Below are 12,841 nucleotides of genomic sequence, written 5' to 3'. Positions count from 1 at the left end.
TTCTTTATAGAAATCGAGGCGGGGGGGAGTTTTGGGAGTTGGTTGGCCTGTGCTTACTTATACCCAAATATAGGAAAATAAATTCTTAAGACCTTGAAGATATATTCCAACTTCTAGATTCTCTCTCCATGCTATTGGAATATTAAAGGAATGTTCCCACGAATAAGTGAAAGGAGCTAGATTTCTCAAAACAAAACAGGTCTTTTCTTCACCTGCTAAAGCAATCCCATGATCCAAGTTCATTGAATATATGAACAGAAGACAGATCACTGAATAGGAGGAATGGGGAGTGTACGCGTACATACATACCAGCTTATTAAAATTGTGAAAGCGTATCTTCTGGGATAATAAAGAATAACGGAGACCAATTTTAACCTGTGAAGTCTGGTGTAGGCATTAGGCAGCAGCTCACTTCAAACCAGTTTTAAAACCACTCATTTTTAAATGTCTCGCATGCACACAACACCTGTTGAGAGAAGGCTACTGAGGAAGGTCAAAGCATCTCCTAACTCCTATCAGCCCCAGAAAACATGGCCAGTGGCCAGGGATTATGGGAGCTGTAGTTCAACAACATTTGGAGAGTCTAAGGGTCCCCACACCTGCTCTATGAAGTATCCGTGAAGTCTAATAGTTTGAGAATGGGCCTGGCTTTAAAAAAAAAATTAGACTGAAAGAAAAAGTGCCATCAAAATGATGGAAGATGTACTCTATAGAGTACTAGTTGAATGTTGGACTTTGCTCTTAACTGGGTGCACCAAGCCATTCTGTTTTCACTGCAAAGGTAAGCCAGTCTTTGCTCCAATCATTAATAATAATTAATAGCGGTACTAAAAAATTCCAGGCAGAAAAACCAACACTGTCAACTTTCTTAAGGAAAAATAAAGTGTGAGAGATAGTTCATATAACCAGTTTTTTGTGTTGTTGTTTTTTTAACTCCACAAAGTGGGTAATAACCACCGGTTTGCTTGCAAGGTGAAGCCATACCAAGATCTAATTCTATACTACAATACCAGGAAAAGCCAAAGTGAGTTAAAAGACACCAAGCCCAGGACCAGGTGAGCCTCCCTGGAGAGAGCATTTTAGACTTGGGGTATCTGCACTAAAAGGTCCTATTCCTTATCACCTTACATCTGAAAGGAGATACACCCAGAGAGGACCTCGAATGAAGATCTGAATACTCATGCAGGTTATATGAGGAAAGACAGTCTTTGATATCACTTTTAAAACTCTCTAGATGACTTGGAGCAGGGTAAAGCCCCAAAATGGACCATAAAGGAACTTGGTGTGGGTTTAAAACTGGTTACATGGGCTAGGTTTCTGGAGCCTAAGTTAACCATCTAGCTGCTGTGCTTTGTATTATCTAAGGTTCCTGAACCTTCAAGGGCAGCACCACATACAATGCATTGTAGTAATCCAAATGGATTAAAAATATACCGTACGTACTAGCTAATGCTAGTCATGATATGGTATGGATGCCCTTGAACAGGACAGCTGTTGAGAGAGAATGCAGCTGCAACAGGTGACACATTTACCTTACCAAAAGGCCTGAAAATGCCAAGTTGTTCAATGCCACGTAGATTTCACTTTTTACATTCAGAAAACTAAATGAAGCAATACGCTTCTCAAAACAGCCTTGACTGAAAAAAAAAATCCTGTTTTTTCCTTGGCAGGAAAACAAGGAGCAGTGCAATTACCATCTGCTCTAGGCTTTAATCATTTGCTGGCAATAAGAAGGTAAAAGAAACTTGATCATACTCTTAGACAGTAAGACTGAATATGCATTAATAAGAAAACCTGAATTCAGTTTTAATTAAATGAAGCATCAACAAGGCACCCCCGTCTCTATTCTGTATTTTATTTCTGCTAGTATGGATTCTCTGGAAAAAGACTCTTTTTATCTGAAGAGACTCTGGCACTTCAACATTTTTAAAAATTAAACTTATAATGCATGGGTAATGAATACTGCATGAGAAGCATTTTAAAAAATTTTTTAATTAAAGCCTCATTCATTGATCTGTTGATAAATAAACCAGATTTCCATAGAAATATTTCCATAGAAATATTGCAGGGCAACATACAACATAAAACCACAACACTGACAAAAACAACAGGTTAAGCTGTTAGTCTTCATCACTCAACTAAGAGAGCAAGCATAAATTAAATTATTCAAAGTAAGCGACTTCACTATTACTATAGGGAATAATGCAAACATAGTTTATTGCTGTATGATGGAAGATGTTTATTTTTATCTTAACACTGCTTACCTCTGCTCTTGTGGATGTTCTTCCACATCCTCCTCTGATTCAGCCTAGTGGACAGAGAAAACACCATGAAATATAAGCAGCAAATATAAGTTTCCAACATACATTTGTATTTTAGCAATCCCAGAGCTGTTTAAGGATATTCTGTTCAGTGGAACCCCCTATACTGAATGATGTTTGAATCAGCCCACTTCATTTTGCTAAGCACTGATTTATCAGCGAAAACCACAAATTTAAGAACCAGTACAAGTGAGTTCAATATAGCTGAGGAAATTGCAGAGTCTGGTTTATCACATTTATCAGTTTAACAGTGGTCAATAATTTTAAGCAAACAAATAATACCTTATTCTAAATTAAATTCATTCATCTGTCCAGACTACATTTTTTTAATTAAAAAAAAAGTTAAAGATGTGAAAAAATAGCAAGCATCACTACTGAGATTAGTAAAAGCAGTCAGTATAATTTCAGAAGGTAGCATAAACAGCCAAGTATATCACTCCAAACGGTCTTCAAAAAACCCCACAAGCACTGAAGCAGCATTTCCTAACCTTGCAACCACCATAAATTGTTGGGACTATTTGCAGGCTGGAGGGTGCCAAATTGTTGGTTGTTGTTTTTTCAGTACAACCTTCCCTCATAACTGGAATTTTGAAATACTGAGTCATCTTCATCCTTTCAAACAACAGTGCCTATCAGTCCTCACCACTGCTGTGCTGTTTGGGACTGATGGGAACTTGAGTCCAACAGCATCGCTTTGTGGAACCACTTAAGTACCTGTGAACATCCAGGTATTTTCTTCTAATGAAAAATATTTTGTTATACTTGAGGTACCTTAAGTGCCAGCATGAAACACATCTGTTGCTTGTTGCCCACCCAAAAACCTAAAGTGTGTGCATTTAGACAAAATGAATCTGTATCAGCTATCCAGAGAAAACAGATGTACAAGCCATAAAATGTACCCATATAAGCTTTGCTCCTTCTGAGTTCATATAAAAACAAACCACCTCAAGTGACCAACATCCAAGCCTATCTTAGAAGAAAGGCCCACAGATAAAATGATGCAACACTTCATAGGTCAAACATATGCATTTTAATTGTTGTATTTTAGAGTTGCCATATTTCAAAAGGTACAATTCCTAACACCCGCAAGCTTTGTTGAGATTTTTTGGGGAAACCTCCCCCGCCCCCAACGGTGTTTTAAAGCTTTTTGGAGCTGTTTCCGCTGCTTTTTCCATAGCACTACCATAGATCCAGGTTTTCCCTGACTAAATTTCCCTGACGCCATTTTTACACCCGAAAACCAGGACATGTCATGAATTTTCCTGACATATGGGAAGCCTATTGTTTTTCTACCCCTACCTCACCCCTATGTGTCCTCAGATATAGGAATGAGCAGCAAGAATAACTCATGTTTAACAAGTAATGGGGGGGCATCCAAAGGTTTACATGGCAGCAGGCCAATCTGCACTGCCAACTCTATTCTCTGGGAAGTTTGACCAACTCCTCTGAACACGGCATCTTTTATTTAATGTTCAGCATCTTATTAACTCCACAAGCTAACTATACCATGATATCATTTCAGATAGCATTTGATTTCAGTATGTCAAAAAACTAGCTATCTATTATTCACTGTATAAAATTTAGTTGATATAATATAATATGTGGATAGGATACCAGTGCACAGTCACTGTCAAGATAAGGCTGGAAGAATCACTTACAAATTGATGCTGTCCTCCTGTGCTGCAGTTAGGTAAAGGCCCCTGACCATTAGGTCCAGTTGTGACCGACTCTGGGGTTGCGGCGCTCGTCTCGCTTTATTGGCTGAGGGAGCTAGCGTACAGCTTCCGGGTCACATGACTAAGCCGCTTCTGACGAACCAGAGCAGCGCGCAGAAACACCGTTTACCTTCCCGCTGGAGCGGTACCTATTTATCTACTTGCACTTTGACGTGCTTTCGAACTGCTAGGTTGGCAGGAGCAGGGACCGAGCAACGGGAGCTCACCCCGTCGCGGGGATTCAAACTGCCGACCTTCTGATCTGCAAATCCTAGGCTCTGTGGTTTAACCCACAGCACCACCCGTGTCCACCAAATGTCAATAATAAAAGCACCACCCAGATTTTTTTTCTTTTTTTAAGTTGGGTAACAGCCTACATATCAGCAGAAAATTACAGCTGCTTGAAAACTCTTGGGAGAGTCCCGGAAATCACAGATTCATAAAAGATGGGAAGTAACATTCCATTCATAAGCTCAAACTCTGGGAAACCAATTTCCCCAAAGCCCATTGCTGGCAACCCAGTGACTCATGGCAAGTAGTGAATCCAGTGTCATACATTTCGGAATCTAGGTAGATATGCTCAAATTATATGTATACCTCCCAATTCTCTCTTGAAGAATCTCTGTCAAGAGGCAAAAGAGGAATCCATTTTCCCCATGAAACCACATGCAACCTCTGAAAGTTGCAACAGCTTCAACCATAGCTTTGTAACACAGGTGTGTATGTGCCGATGTGTGCAAATAATACCCTTAAAGTAGACAAACTGGTGCATTCTCCTTACAGTTGGCTATATTCCTGCATGCAGGTTTGACGGCCAACGCCCTTAAGGATTTTGCTTCCCCCTTCAAAATGTTTCTAGGTTTGCTCAATTGAACTATATAGACAGCCCTAATAAAACATTTTGTGAATCCGTTGGCTATGGGGAAATTTAGAACAAAGCACTTTTTAGCTCCAGGTCATGGCTTGTGGCATGTTATCAGGATAAAGTTAATCTGTAATGGAGTTTAATTGTGGTATAAATGTGATTTAACACAAAGACTAAAACGACCTTCAGACTCCTTGTAGGCCTGTAATTCTGTAACCAGATTCTGCTATGCAGATTCCATATTTAGAGTTATTTTAAACCATCAATAGTAGTTCTTCAGGTTTTTTAACCAATCACTCTCTCTCTTTGAAAGTTTGCAACAGTGTATTGTCAAAATACAGATGAAGGAAAGTATTACCAGCAGTCCTACACAAGCTAGTGATTAACTTTATCTGGCTATAACTCTTCATGCAACAAGCAAAAACAAAGATAGGGCTCTAATCAGCTGGCACCCTCTGCACCAATTTCTTCATGTATCTGGGGCAGTGTTCATATTTGGAGAAGCAGCAGCAGCTGCTTTATGTTTCCAGACTTGGCTTTGTCCAGCTTAATTTTTGTTGCTTTCAATGTTTCTTTTTCTTTTGTTTCTCATTAGTTTCAAATTATAACTGTATCATATATTTCGTATCAGTCTGATTCCAAGAACTTTAGGAAATGCCCACAGTAGCTTAAGTAAAATAAACGTGGAAGCTTGCTGATAATTGAGACAAAACTGTATTTTTAACACCTTCACAGCTGCTCCATTTTATTTAATCTTTGCCCACAAGTACCACCAAAATAAAAAAGGAAATACCAGTCCTTAAAAAAAAAACAAATTAACCAATGCTCCCACAAAGGAAAGTTCAAAGGAAACCTGTTATTTGTGGTTGCTTTTATATGCATTTTGATGGCATATATTCACATACAGCAATTACTGTTGCAGTGATGTATAAATACAAAAACATGCTTGTTTAAAGCATACCAAATACAACTCAGGTTCGGCTCTCCTTGGGCACCATAAAGTGCAGTTAGAGGCTGAGGGCAGGGAGGGCATCAGATATAGCCACTGCCACAAGGTCATTCCTACTTCCCTGAAAGTTAACTAGAAATCATTTCTTGAATGGGCTAGGACTCCCTGGATGCCCTCGTCATACAGCTGAGGGCACACAAGGAAATTTAGGTAACCACAGACACATATATGTATATGCAACATTTGTGTACAAATTCATAGTGGATAGGAGGGCTTGTTTGGAGAGACATCATTGGGAGAATGGTCACTGCACAACTGCTTGGCAGAAAGTGAGGGTCATCTCCATGCAAGCTGGTAAGCTTAAGTTGGCTATTTTATTTTTTTCAACTTGCAAATGACTAAAAATAGGTATACTTTGTCACAGTATTATTTCAGTAGACCAGTTATAGCACTGTCTCATCCCATATTACTTGACCACATTTGCACTGTATCACATGCACCCAAATGCACTGATATTTCCTTCAACCAGTGTTCAGGTAAGTTTTACTCAGACCATTTATGTCTGGTCCATTCATTTCAATGGGTCTACTCTGAGTAAAACTTAGTTGCATACTACCTTTTGCCTTTTACATATAGAAAAGGTCTCTTCTACCCTCCGGTGGCATTCCAAAGCCATCCAACAATGACTAAAGTTCTGACAGAACTTAAAATGATAACTCTGGTGGCTGGGTATTTTCACAAACAAAAACTTAACCCTCAATTCACTCTTGGGCCTTTAAAACATTTTGTTAATATATTTCCTGCATTGCAGGAGGCTGGACTAAAAGATCCTTGGGGGTACAAATTCTACAATTCTATGATCTTGGCATTGGAATTTCATACAGGCTGAACAAAAATTGGCAAGCCATAGGGAGAAATAAACAAAATGAATCTAAAAACTAAATCCCTTCCTTGTAAGGCATTTTAAGAAGTAGTCAAACAAAGATCAACATGGCCCTTCTGTTTGGCATGCACTTCTCCTAGCAGCTACAGCAAAGAATGATGAAGATCTGTCAGCAATTCACTGCTGCTTCTTAGAACTGTCAGCAGTGAGATGTCTAAATGAGTTTGACTCTATTTTGATACTAGCATGTCTGCCAATAAAAAAATAAAAAATGAGCAGGAATTCATCACCTAAAAAGTTTTCAAAGTGATGTACAGTGGTACCTCGGGTTAAGAACTTAATTCATTCTGGAGGTCCGTACTTAACCTGAAACTGTTCTTAACCTGAAGCACCACTTTAGCTAATGGGGCCTCCCATAATGCTGCCACCGCGCTGCCGGAGCACGATTTCTGTTCTCATCCTGAAGCAAAGTTCTTAACCTGAGGCACTATTTCTGGGTTAGCGGAGTCTGTAACCTGAAGCGTATGTAACCTGAAGCGTATGTAACCCGAGGTACCACTGTAATACAATACACTAAGGAAATAAGAACTTTCCTTTTCTAATAGCTTGGAAAATGTTCTTGGTAGAAAAGAAGAAAGACTATTTTATGTTGAAGTTCAAAGAATTATTTCCCCTATACCGGCATACAAGAAAAAATATTTACAGATATTCATATATATCAACTGCATAATAATGAAATGCCACATTGCATCCACCACAAAAATCTTAAATAAACCCCCCAAAGGCAAATGATGACCTCAGCATGCTCTGCTGATACAGAGACTCTTGGGGGGGGGGGGGACTGAATGGAGTGATGAGGGCCATGAGTAGAAGCACTCAACACTGCAACATTTTATCACAGGGTCCTACTTGCGTATATCTAATTGCCCAAGTGTTCCCACCAGGACTAAAACAATCCTAGAATAGGTCAAGGAATCACTAGCTGACCTCAACTATTAGGTCATTATGACTCTGAATTATTTAGGAAAGAATAATCTCAGTGGCACACCAAGCTACCACTCTGCCAGTTCTCAATCTTTGTTCACCTAACTCCCCTCAATATTAGATACCAACTTTAACAGCAGCTAGAAACATAGAATTATTGAGTTGGAAGGGGTTATGATGGCCAGCAAGTCCAACCTTCTGCAGTGCAGGAATATTTTGCCCAACATGGGGCTTGAACCCACAACCCTGAGATTAAGAGTCTTGTGCTCTACCAACTGAGACATCCCAGGTGTCTGGTACCCAAAACAATAAGATAGGGTACAATAAACTAGGCTGGTCAGAATCCCTTTGGATTAACCAAATGACCAGATTTTATTTACAAAACACACGGAACAGGGAATTACAGCTAACCAAATAAGCAAAGAAAATGTTGGTTCTAAACTTCCCCTAACATATGTGACAGCAGGTCATAACTTTCATGCAGCAGATGATACAAATTAAAAGGCAACAGTTACCAGGAAATCAAAAGATAGAAAACAGCTATCCTATCAATGTCAACTGAATACACTTGATCATGCATTTGTAAGTATTTGCTTGCAGAACTGATGCAGTGGTCTGACTAGCTACCGGATACTGAGAAGGGGTGAGCTAGAGGTCATCCCTGCCCGCAAGGTACTGAGTTATAAGTAATACAAATTATGCACAATAAACAGTTGCATCCCTAACTTCCATGACAGCCATAGTTCAGATCTACCTTGCCTAACCTTTTCCCCTCCAGAACGCAGCTGATGAGAATTGTACTACAAACATCTGGCAGATACTAAGTTGGCGAGGACTCTTATAAATTACTGTGAACAAACCACAGTGGGCCTTAAGTATGAATGTTCCCCTTTCCTCCACCTCATGTGAGCAGGTGTGAATCCTTCTGCTTCACACTAGAACAAGCAACAGTCATGTCTTGTGGAACTGTGGTTTGTTCTAACTGAAATCAGTTAACGAATCAGAAAATCAAGCCACCTTCATTTCACTCCTTATTTACACTCTGCTTTTCCTTTCCAATGAATATTCAAATCAGCTATGTAAACTGCTACCACAATATCACTAAGAAAAATAAAGCAAAAAATAACACTCCGGGGACACCCATAATTAATCTTAAAAAAAAAAAGTAATTGGTATTTATTTCATATAAAATATAAGAGTATTAACATCGGAATACTAATAAACATCCCTACACATGCATCCCAAATCCAATATTATCCCAGAAACATAGAAAAGATTCCTAACAGCTGTAAATTAAGTTATAAAAAAGTGCAGAGTTAAATAGAACTGCAGTAAGACAAAATAGGTAAAGGTAAAGGGACCCCTGACCATTAGGCCCAGTCATGGCCGACTCTGGGGTTGCGGTGCTCATCTTGCTTTATTGGCCGAGGGAGCCGGAGTACAGCTTCCAGGTCATGTGGCCAGCATGACTAAGCCGCTTCTGGCGAACCAGAGCAGCACACGGAAACGCCGTTTACCTTCCCGCCGGAGCGGTACCTATTTATCTACTTGCAAGTTTTGGCGTGCTTTCAAACTGCTAGGTTGGCAGGAGCAGGAACCGAGCAATGGGAGCTCACCCCGTTGCGGGGATTCGAACTGCCGACCTTCTGATGGGCAAGTCCTAGGCTCTGTGGTTTAACCCACAGCACCACACGCGTCCAATAAGTAAATAAGTACTGGAGTAATAAAAAGCTCATGCTTCATACAATTAACCCATCCCTCCCTACCCACATATCACAAGTCAAAGTTCAACAATAAACTAAAAACACTAGGACTCTGGATATGCAGCAGCCCTCGCCCACATCCTGGGCCATCACCTTCTGTCTCCTGCAAGGGACTACAACCCCATCATCCCTAAATATTGACTACGCTAGCTGGAGCTGATGGGAGCTAGTAGCCAACAACACCTACAGGGCACCATGTTGACTACCATGACCCTAACAAAGCCTTCTCTCACAAGAAAGATCCAGGGGACTTGCATCAGAAAGGAGAAGAGCACTCTCACCTCTACATGAAGAGGCAATGTGCAAAAGGAGAAACCCGTCAGTCAACCCACCACCCGCTCATGTAATATATAGTCTCTTCCGCAGAAGCTGCAGCAGGATGAATGCTCTTCAGCAGATGTAATGCTAGTTCAAATAAGAGAGTTTTCTACAGTGTTAGCAGAGGTGGTTCCCAGGCTTGCAGGCAGTGGCGGTGGCTTAGAGCAGGGTTTCCCAAGCTTGGGTCTCCAGTTGTTTTTGGACTACAATTCCCATCTTCCCTGACCACTGGTCATGCTAGCTAGGGGTGATGGGGGTTGTAGTCCCTGCGCTGCTGAACTGCAACTCCTAGTAGTTCCAGCACCATGATCAATGGCCAGGTATTATAACTTATTGTTCAGAAACATCTGCAGGTTTAAAGGTTCCCCACACCTGCTTCACTAGACCAGGCTTTATTAGATCAATCTACTATTATCCAGACACTGCACTGGTGAATTTAGATTTCTGCAATGTACAATCATGCATTTCTCCGAAAACTGCATTTATTAATGCTTCCCTGTGTACAACTACAGACAAACCATTTTAAAAAAAGTTGCAGCTACTTGTTTTTGGTTTTTTCCTCGTATCTGTAACAAGAAATGGCAATTTCTCCCCACCCACACCCAGCCTACCAATTCATTTGCTTTAAACGTGGTATAAATAAACAAATAATTATTTCATTTGGGAACATTCAACATGTTAACTAAGTAAATAAGTCATTTGGTTTTTAAATTTCAGGCTGCAGGCATTTGTATGCCAACAAGCTATTATCAGCTGCTTAAGACATTTTTATTAGCCAGACACTTCAATAATTATTTTCCATGGTTTGAATTGTGTTAATGTACAATGCCCTGATATTTAAGATATAGCAGTATATACATACTTGTATAAATAAAAATAAATTCCTTTCAATAAAATATTAACTTAAATTGAGAATAGCCTGTTCACTATGCATAAAAATTCTAAAACACTCTTTTAAGTTGCTGTATTTTCTCACTTTACTATGGTTGGCATTTAAGGGACAAACGAAAGATGCTGTATTGAAAAGGGGAGGGGACAATAAGTGTTACAGTTTATAAACTGATGCAGTCTGGAAAAGCACTAAACCAACAGAAGAGAAAAGCAGAACTGATCCTATGCACTGAATTTAATAAGACTTGCTCCCTGTAGAAGTAATGCTGCGATGCTGCATCAATTGGGTTTGTCTTACAAATATCAGTTGCAGCCAGACTTCAGCGCGCCTCCCAACAGCATCACATGTTATTTGATGCCTACCCAATTCCCCTTTCAGAAGCATAATGAAATCATAACTGCGTCTGCTGCCAAAATCCTGGCAAGGTGAGGCGGAAGCGCCACTTCCGGTACTGACCGGGGCTCACCATCTCCGAAGCTACCATAACTTGCAAAATCATGCGCAGGGAGGTAAGGTTGAAAAAAAGGGCAAACAGACTGAGCTGCAGGCAGCATCGTCGAGGAGGGCAAACTCCCGTTGCGCAGAGTTAAAGGCAGGAGAACTTCCCACCGCCACCGCCACCTTCCTGCGCCTGCGCAATACCCCGCGCGCGCCCCTCCCCCGCGCGCCCCGCCCCTCATTTCCTTACCTGAGCAGGCAGCAGGAGCTCGCCTTCCTCCGCTTGCCACAACTCCACCACGTTGGGGATGGGGTCCATGGCTAGGGGCGAAAACAAAACAGAAAGCTCTTTGCAATTTCCACCAGCAACAAGAGAGGGGGACGTGCAGAGAGAGGCCTGTGGCCTCGACCCACACGCACACGGCGCGAGCTGGGAGAGAGTCTCCTCTGGGCTCGCGGGCCTTTCACAGCCAGAGCGCTGCAGGCAGAAGCAGCAGCAGGAGGCTGGGCTTTGTTTTGTTTCGTCCCTGAGACGCTTCCATATTTAAACGCTCCTGCTGCAGCAGCAGCAGCAACGTGCGAAACGCAGGCAGACCCGGCGCACAAAAGGGGCGTCGGAAGCCAGGGTTTTGTGGGGGGGGGGGGTTTTGACGGAAAGATCAGCCTGGGGCCGAGTCCAAAGAAGGGCCTCCTCTTCCTCCAAGCGGTGACCCGCGAAGGCTGCAGACAGGGCGGCATCGCCGACGCCGCCTAAGCAGCAGCAGCGCGAGCCCGTGCAGCGGCAGCGCGCCAGGGAAGGAAGGAGTCCCGCATTGTGGGCCGCCGCCGCCGCCGCCCGCTTTTTTCCCCGCCGCCTGCCCGCCTGTCACAAGGTCGCGGCCGCCCTTCGCAGTCCAAACAAAGCGAATAAGCAAATAAGAAGCGAAATGGCAGGGCGGACGAGGCAGGAAGAGGAACTCCGTCGCCTCAGCGGGGCTGGGAACCATTAAGGCGGCAGCGCAGAGCCGCTGCACAAAGGCAGGATGGGGAGGGCGGCTCGTGGGGGCCCGTGCGGGGGTCTCCCTTCCCGAAGCGACCTTCCAGCCCCGTTTTACCTCAGCGCCGCCTTGCAAAAAGCCCCCCACTCCTTTCCAAGCTGGCCGCCTCTTCCAGCCATTCATTCTTACCTTGGCCCTGCGCTTCTCCCGGGCGAAAGCAGGGCAAGAGGACCTGAAAGACGCCGAGCAGAAGGTTCATGGCCGTGGCCGCGCGGCAGTAGCTGCTTTGCGGCGGGTAGCGCAGCCCCGCCATGCTGCCTGGTCTCGGCTCGCTCGCCTCGCCTCGGCTCTGCGCTCAGGCTCGGAGCTGGCTGGCCGAGCTACAGCTGTTGCTGCTGCTGCGGTGGCGGCCGCCGCCTCCCTCTGCTGCGCGCGCGTGTGCGCCACAGATAGGGAGGAAGAGTGCGCGGCGAGGCGCGGGGTGGGACATGGTCAATGAGAAGGCAGCTTTCCCCTCCTCGCGCTGGGCTCCGCCCCGCGGGAGGAGGCGGAGGCGGAGGCGCTGCTCTTTCCCCTGAGCACATGGGAAAGCGAGCCAGGCCGATGCGCACGAGGGGAAGACAGGAGAGAGCGGGGAAGGCCCTCGGCAGACGGAGCGGGCCACAGCTTGAAGCCCCTCCAGAGCAGTCACCACACACCCGCACAACACGGCTGGGGGGGGGGGGGAATTCCCGCC

The 12,841-nt window shown here is 43.4% G+C and overlaps 1 protein-coding gene across 5 annotated transcripts in view; it reads right to left on the bottom strand.

Annotated features, from left to right (window-relative positions):
• TMEM131L (transmembrane 131 like) overlaps positions 1-12,558 on the bottom strand; it is a 72,456-nt gene extending 59,898 nt beyond the window's left edge. For 3 of the 5 annotated variants that reach the window (XM_079990405.1, XM_079990406.1, XM_079990409.1), the window contains exons 1-3: positions 12,295-12,557; positions 11,379-11,449; positions 2,265-2,308 (exon numbers count right to left, since the gene is read on the bottom strand). In XM_079990405.1, coding sequence (XP_079846531.1) covers positions 2,265-2,308; positions 11,379-11,449; positions 12,295-12,418 — 239 coding nt within the window. In that variant the 5' untranslated portion in view covers positions 12,419-12,557. Of the gene's footprint in view, positions 1-2,264; positions 2,309-11,378; positions 11,450-12,294 lie in introns of all 5 variants that reach the window. The other 2 variants (XM_079990407.1, XM_079990408.1) reach the window with 1 other exon arrangement.
• Between the last annotated feature and the right edge of the window lie 283 nt (positions 12,559-12,841).

Source organism: Podarcis cretensis, assembly GCF_951804945.1.
Source record: "Podarcis cretensis genome assembly, chromosome: 9".
Lineage (NCBI taxonomy): Eukaryota > Metazoa > Chordata > Lepidosauria > Squamata > Lacertidae > Podarcis > Podarcis cretensis.
This window is presented reverse-complemented; position numbering and strand designations above follow the sequence as displayed.